This window comes from Macadamia integrifolia, chromosome 2, assembly GCF_013358625.1.
Source record: "Macadamia integrifolia cultivar HAES 741 chromosome 2, SCU_Mint_v3, whole genome shotgun sequence".
Lineage (NCBI taxonomy): Eukaryota > Viridiplantae > Streptophyta > Magnoliopsida > Proteales > Proteaceae > Macadamia > Macadamia integrifolia.
In genome coordinates this window covers 5,478,384-5,486,340 of record NC_056558.1, presented here as the reverse complement: position 1 = coordinate 5,486,340, position 7,957 = coordinate 5,478,384, and the positions used below count along the sequence as shown (strand labels likewise).

The 7,957-nt window shown below is 36.9% G+C and overlaps 1 protein-coding gene across 1 annotated transcript in view; it reads right to left on the bottom strand.

Annotated features, from left to right (window-relative positions):
- Positions 1 to 6,108: 6,108 nt before the first annotated feature.
- Positions 6,109 to 7,957, bottom strand: part of LOC122094062 (exocyst complex component EXO84B-like) — a 36,120-nt gene continuing 34,271 nt past the window's right edge. The window contains exon 7 of the mRNA XM_042664696.1: positions 6,109 to 6,694. Coding sequence (XP_042520630.1) covers positions 6,514 to 6,694 — 181 coding nt within the window. The 3' untranslated portion in view covers positions 6,109 to 6,513. The remainder of the gene's footprint in view (positions 6,695 to 7,957) is intronic.

The window sequence follows — 7,957 nt, the reverse complement described above, 5'->3', positions numbered from 1 at the left end:
CCACCCCCCACTTTTTTTTTTAAAAGATTAATTAAGTGAAAAAGCATAATACTAAACCAAAAGCCTGAAATCTAGACAAATGGGGACCCCTGATACATCAAAAATTTTAATTGGGATGGGACAAACATCAATGATACACAAAAAGATAGGGAAGCGAAGAAACCTCCTTTAATTTCCCTAGCAAATGAGAAAGGGGAAAGAGAGAAAACAAGGCACGATTCCACTGTCCCTTCCAGATTAACTCACCTACTCCACACCAGCAAAGTAACGAGAATTTAGAGGAATTTGGAAATCACTAAGGCTAGAAACCATGAATCATTCCATATCAATAGAGAGGTACCCTCAACCACTCAACATTCTAGATTAAAGACCCATTTTAAGTCATGGTAACTAGGTCGAATAGGTTAGCATGCAGATAATACCTAGCCCTAATAACCTTTGACCATAAATCCGTAGGCTTAGTTAGCAATATCCAGGCAAGCTTAACTAATAAGGCCCTATTGTGGATTACACAATCTCTAAATCCAAACCCACCTAATATTTAAGGTAAACATAGATTCTATGAGATCAAAGACCCACCTTTTACACTTTTTTTACCCTTCCAGAACTGAGTACTAAGGGAATCCAGCTGATTACAAACATGAATTGGAAAAATAAAGAAATACATCCAAACCGCCAGAATAAAGTTCAAGGCAACTATAATAAGCACAAATCTACCAGCCTAAGAAAATAGGGGTACCTTCCAGTGACCTAGTTGGGCATGAAAACAATTAAGGATATCGTTTCAAATTAATTTCTTCCCCTACTTTGGGGCTGTAGAAGTATTGTAGACACCTAATTTTGTCCCACCTGACAGTAATGACATACAGATGAAGACAAAGTAAGTACTGTTGCTCTCAGGAGGATACGATTTTCCCTACAAAATCCTAGAAACTCTAATACCCTATCCAAGTTAAGCTGATCCCTGGAATTTTGATATTGAATGATTACGTGTCTAATAATTGAATTTTTGTCACTTCGAATGATAGACAATACTGTGGGGGTGATCGGAAGTAGTTAACAATATTCTCGAGAATCCCAGAATTCTACTAGAATAGAGCAGAATTTCAGTTTTCTCAAATCCTGTGAATTCTCAAGCCATTAAAGAGCTCAAATCATATATTATTGTATAGAACTCGTCAATATGATTCATTGAATATCTTGTGCCTAAAATTTTGATACTCATAGCCCTCGTAATCACTCCCGAAAGTTCAAAACCCTATAAATCTATGCATATTTGCACGGGGTGATGGTTACAGCCCCCTTATTGGCCCATCTACCCCACTCTTGGCTAGTCTACCTAGGCCCTTGGCAGATCCACCTAAGGCCTTAGGAAAAGTTGCGCAGCCTTGGCCGATCTACCTAAGTGGGAAGCTCCACTTATTTACAAGTTTTCCCACTTACCTTAGGATTTCTATAAAAAGGGACCATTTGGAGAGGGGGAGAAAAGGAGAAATTACCTGAAAATTCTCCTTTCTTTAGAAATTCCCAAAATGCCCCAAAGTTCTGCCCAAGTCTCCAAGAGTTAGTAGAAACACGCAAATTCTGCCGAAACCCTGATTCTTTCAAAAAATCCTAGGAACCTTAGAAATCCTAGAATAGTGGTGAAAACCCCCAGCTAGAAGGTGCCAAATCTTTTCCGAGAACCCGTTTTCTCTGTAAGAGTAAGAAGAAAGCGACATCTTTGCCCCTGAGGCAAGGGAATCTCCATTTACAATTGTATTAAAAGCGTAAGTAAATTTCATCTCTAGCTTGCATTTATTTAGTGTAGGATATAGTATTATACAGTCGTTACGCTATCTGCATCAACCTGTGAAATATCATTTTACTACCGTTGTGCCGTCCAAATTTTTTCATAAAATTAGGGACAACCTCCTTATTAGATGTGGGGGCTTAAATGTGATTTTCACCTTTTTCATGTGGATAAATTAGGGTTAATTCCTATTATTTCATATGGGGTATAATGTCTTTTTCATTATTGTATGTTATCATATTAGGGTTTGGTTTTATTCTTGCATGTGGGGAGAGTATAAATATAACTATCATGCCATCTGTCACTCTTAGGGTTAATTTCTTATTATTGCATGTTTTATAGCCCCGCAAAGTCATTATGTTTTTGTATTCACATGTGATATAGGCTCATACACATATTATGCTGCCCATTTTTTTATAAATTAGAAATAATTTTTATTTTTCTCTATCATTATTTCATCATAATATCACCAGTTGACATAGCAAGCATGTTGAAATCAAGCATATAGTAGAAAGACCAGTATTTTCGGGCAAGGTGGATGCCTAACACCTTTCCACTGTCATAACCTGACACAGACCCAAATCTCTGGAATAGACCAAATATGAAGTCAACCTTGGGGATTCAATACCCATCACTCGAGATCAATCTCTCGATTGATTTTAGGCTTACCAATAGGGTTCTAGGCCCTTAATCCCAGGCAGAAACTCCAAACATCATGTTTTCCCCATCCCTTTCATGTCATCTATATAAAACAAATGACATAACCCCTAACAACCTCGGGGAAAAGGAAAAAAACCGGCTCTATTGATATAATGGAGAAAGAGATCGCAACCCTGAGATGAGATCATTCACATTATATCTCACCAAAAGGGGTGAGAGGAAGCGAAATCAACTTGTTTTCTGATATTAGAGGTCTTCAAAAGTGCCACGTAAAGGGAGACATCCACCATATGTGACACCACAAGAATTTTAATTACCTTTTTCCATATTAATGGAAGATATGCCTCTACTAAATATGACAACACTTTTTACAGAGATTGACTTGTACACCAAATATATCCTGAAAGAGATTCAAAATAGCATGAATAGAGCAAACATCATTTTCAGTGATCTTACAAAAGATCGAAGTATTGTCAACAAAAAGTAAATGGGAGGTTTCAGGCATCTCTTTTTTTTTTTTTGTTAACCAAGGTATCTGGGCCAGCTTACGCGCACCACGACTAATCCTCGGGACTAGCACAGCAATCCACCACCATGATCTCCATATAAATTGCAGATGCACAGATAGGGAATCGAATCTGAGACCGTGCGTCTAATCCACACAATCCCAGTTCGCCCTAACCATCTGGGCAACCCATGGGTGGGTACAGAATAAATAAGAAAATACACACACTCACACAATGCGTACGACAGGGTTCAATCCCACGACCTCCTCCCCTAGGTGCCGGCTCCACAAGCCGAAGCTACCACCACTAGGCTATCCTAGTGTTCGTACCCACCCATCATTCCTTTAAGAAAAAAAAAATCAAGTCACAATGAACTTTGAGAAACCTAGACAACCATTCACCAGCTGAATAAACACATAAGTACTAAGAGGGCAACCCTAAAATAAAAAAAAATTAAAAAAACAAAACAAAACAAAACAACTATTTTAGAGTTTAATCGAATATGAGCAAGATGACAACAAGTAACTTATCAAGTCACATAAAAGTTGGTTGAAACCTAAATACTCAATGATAGCCCTAGGAAATCCCCATTCTATCATATCGTAGGCCGAAGGGATATCCAGATTAAGGGTCATCAATCCACGTTTCCTCCGATGACCCCTAAGGAAGTCAAACAATTCATGCGCAATGACAATGGAATCAGAGTCCTGCCTTCCTTGGACAGTGGCATCCTTAAAATGAGATGTAATTTTAGGTAAGAACCACCTAAGCCTATTAGCAAGAATCTTAACAATGATTTTGTAGGGCAAATGCCTAAGGTAAAAGGCCTAAATGCAACAACTCTTTTTTAATTTTTATTTTTATTATTATAATTTATTTATTTTTTAAGACAAGTGTGACATACACTAAAAGGGAGAGAAATGTTCAAGATAAAGTTGTTAACAAAGTCAACCACATTAGATTTCATAAATTCCCAACATTTTTAGAAGAATATGGAAGGGATTCCATCATGATTAGGGGCCTAAAATGCCCCAATACTGAAAATAGCTTGTCCAACTTCCTCTTCCCAGGAAAAGGTAATTAAGAAAATATTATCCTCCTTAGAGATAAAATAGGAACAAACAAACTCTCATCGAATGATGGGTCTAGAGGTTAGAGGTGGTAAAAATAGACTTGAGATGTTAAGAAAAGATGCTAGCAATTGAAGGCAATTCAAAAAATTTCTCCCCATCATTTAATTCATAAGAAATAGTACAGTTCCTAATATTATGGGATGCAATTAATGAGAAATTTTGTGTTTCTATCCCCTCAATAAAATATACGAGAATTTTGCAACCAGAAAATTTTCTCAACTGCTAATAACAAAAAAATCTATTTGCTTAATCCTGATCATTTTTTTGTTTAAGCTCAGGCTTACCAACGTTTTGGTACTTTTTGTGATATATTTAGCTCAACTCTCATTATCAACTAATAGTACTCACTTGCAAACTACAAAACATTATATCATATATTTTTTTCTTTTTATTAAAAACAAAACAAAACAAAATCTGGTTGGACACTTCAAGGAGTTGGGCAGATACTACAGATGTTGGGGAAAGAAAATTAAAAAATATGATGTTTTTCAAATATAAGCAATTTTAATTAAAAGATGTTTCCAGAAAACCTCTTTGTTCCATATAAAATAAAAACAAAACAATAAAACAATAAAACAATAAAAAAAAAAAAAATTAAATGAATGCATTGGGTCTGACGGAGCAGCCCAAGTCAGCCATGCATAATGTGGTATTTATAAAAGAAGGGCATTTTATGTCCAGCTTCTCAGCAATTGCTTCATGTATCCTTGCTTTGGATATGTTTGTTACTCCTCTATTAAACAGAAAATCCATATCTGGTGTGATCAGATCATTATGATCATTACTGTGATCCTCATGACCACTTTGAATTTATGGAAGCAGAAATCTTGATGATGAAGTACTTCCATGAATTTATAATTTTGCCAATAGATCAGAAATGAAAAGAGTACTGAAGCATACATACCTGATAGATAGAGTTCTTGGCGAAGCTGTTAGGGCCACCTTCCCGTCCCCAATTCTTAGAAAATGCTTCAGGCATCGACTCTCTCTCCAGCTACAACCTAGGTTGCAAGAACTTTCTTGCCACCCACAGTTAAAAGAAATAGACTCTCAAAGTGTTTTTGAAATATAAAAAAATTTAGAAGGATATTTATAAACAAATGGCAAGTCAAGAACTTAACCTAGGTTGCAAGAACTTTCTTACCACCCACAGTTAAAAGAAATAGAATCTCAAAGTGTTTTGGAAAAATTCAAAAATTTAGAAGGATATTTATAAACAAATGGGAAGTTAAGAACTTAAATCCTCAACCACCCCAACCCCACTCCATCTCACGTCCATGAGGTGTGGTCCATTGTGTGGACGACAGACCAAAGTTGAGGACATTAGACCAGACCCCAAAGGTCCCTCCATGCCATAGATGGTGTAAGATTGGATGATGTGGTTACCTGCAGGCCGGGGGAGGGGATCCGGACTCATGAATTATTCCATTATGTTGACTATAAACCTTGGTTAGCAGGAAATTTCCTGTAAATTTTTTATAAAAAAGACAAGCATTTAGGTACCTTAGTTTTTAGATTCAACGCAAGGAAAACAACAAAAGCAGGTCAGATTACTTCACAATAACAATAAACTCAATAAGAAAGGGATTAGAAGAGTGTCCAGAAGCGACCGAGAGTGCCAACGTAGAATACACGGCCAGTTCACAGATGTTTCCTCTCAAACTATACAAAAATTTGAGCCCGCCCTTAAAGCTCAGGCCACGGTCAGCCAAAAAATCCCAGTCCAAGGTCAGGCCGGACTAAAACCGGAGCCAAAGGCAAAATTACCCCCAGACTGGGCCCAAGAACTAGGGTTGATCCATCAAAGACTCCACCCCAGCACAGTCCAGTTGCACACACTGCCCCTATTTTATTAGCATCATCTACTGTTTAGTTCCCAATTATATTTTTTGGCATGGCGATTTCTTCTTGTTTGTTATGTGCCTTGTTCATTGTCAAATCTCTTTAGCATCTTTATAAAAAGAATGAAAATCAAGAAAGAGAAATTTTCAAACCAAGAATCTTCATGTGATCTGTGTTCGACGAAAAATGGACTAGGTTATTATACAAAATAGTGAAAGAATGGTACAATCTGGAGTAAAGACTTAGGAACAGCTTCATCAACATTTACAAACTCGAACACCATACACAACACTGGAAAGAAAAAATTCTCTACTTACAACCAAGCAAACATGAATCAGAGAATGAAAAATCTGGGAATAACATCGAAAACAAAATGGAACCTCAGAAACAAAGGGGGGAGCAGTGGAGGAATAACAAATGCTTGCTTTTTATACAAGGATTTGAGCACCACAAACCCCAGGAGAAGCAGACAAGTATGTGAGTATGTATTGGCTGATCACTAGAATAGCCAGGTGACCCATTAGAATCTCCTAGACTGGTTTTGCTTTGCTCTTTAATGTACAAGGTTGAAGCCAGCATACTAGGAACTCCCATGAGACCTAAGAGATGAAACTGAATGTGCAGAGATAGAAGCAGTGGGGCTGTTAACTTCTCTAGGACTGTTGTAATCGCGATCTCCATTGATAGCTTTTGCTTTTCCAGTCAGCCTCTCTATAGCATCTTGACAAACGTCTGTAAACCAATCATCTTCGGGCAGTACACTGACAACAAATATAGATACTAAGTTTCTTGAAAACCAAATATTCAAGTGCCAGGAGTAAACATCGACTTCAAGAAAGTTCAAATAGACATAACTAATGATGTAAGAAGATACAATTTTTTTTTTTTTTTTCTACGAAAGAAGAAACAAACAAGCTGAAGGAACAAGAATGTAGCACCAGAAACCTTGCAACCAAGCTGTTTATCAGATAAAAAAGATAAGATGCATTTGTTCTGACCTACATTAACAAGAAAAATAACCTCATCCAAACCTCTCTGCCCAAAAGAGTCAAAATTTCTTGCTCACTGCCAACAAAATACAGAGACATAGGGAATATTTGAGTCAACGGTAAGTCTAATGAATTAATCATGCTTCCAGGAGTGACTACTAGAACTGGAAGGCTCATTGCAAATGAGAAACACAGAGTTGATCATTCCCTATAGATCTTCTGAATCCATCCTTAGATAAAGTGGTCGAGAAAGGCAAACGGGACTGAAAAGGGAATACTAATGAAATATGGACTGATATGACGACTTATATAAAGAAGGTTGCCAAAGAAGTTCTAGGGGTATCAAAGGGTGGGAGTCAAACCCCTGGAGAGACCTGGTGGTGGGATAACGAGGTTCAGGCTGCCATTAAGACTAAGAAAGAGTGTTTTAAGTTATGGCAAAGGACTCATAATTTTAAGGCGGTAAGGCGACGGAGACGTTTAAGGGTCTTTCGGAGTGCCTTAGCGATAAGGCGGGCATAAAGCGTCACCTTATCGACTAAAGCGTTCATGTGTAATTTTTTTATAGAACCAATCTATTTGGCTCAAATCCTAGTTGAATCCTATTACTCATATGTTAAATAAATATTAAAGGTTCATATTCATACCAATGTAAGATATTCATCAAGAAAACAAATCAATAAAGTGAATAACTAAGTTCATCTTCATCAATCATCAATCATCAATCATATTAACATATAATATAAATACATAATTATGAAACAAAATTATAAATATAAAGAAAAGAAGACATAAAAAATGCAAGTATTTATTATACTTACCTTTATGATGACAAAATGAGTGCCTAAACCCTAAGGTCATCCACTATATTTCTACTCCTGTCAAAGAAGAATGAAGCTCACTACTGTCGGAGCAAAAGGGTCACCTGGATCAATGGTTCTTCCTTGTTCCTTGATTCCTTCTCAAAGCCCTTTCTTAAAACCCTTGACAAAATCCAAACCCTATTTGTGAATCGTGTTTTTGTTTTGCTTGTTT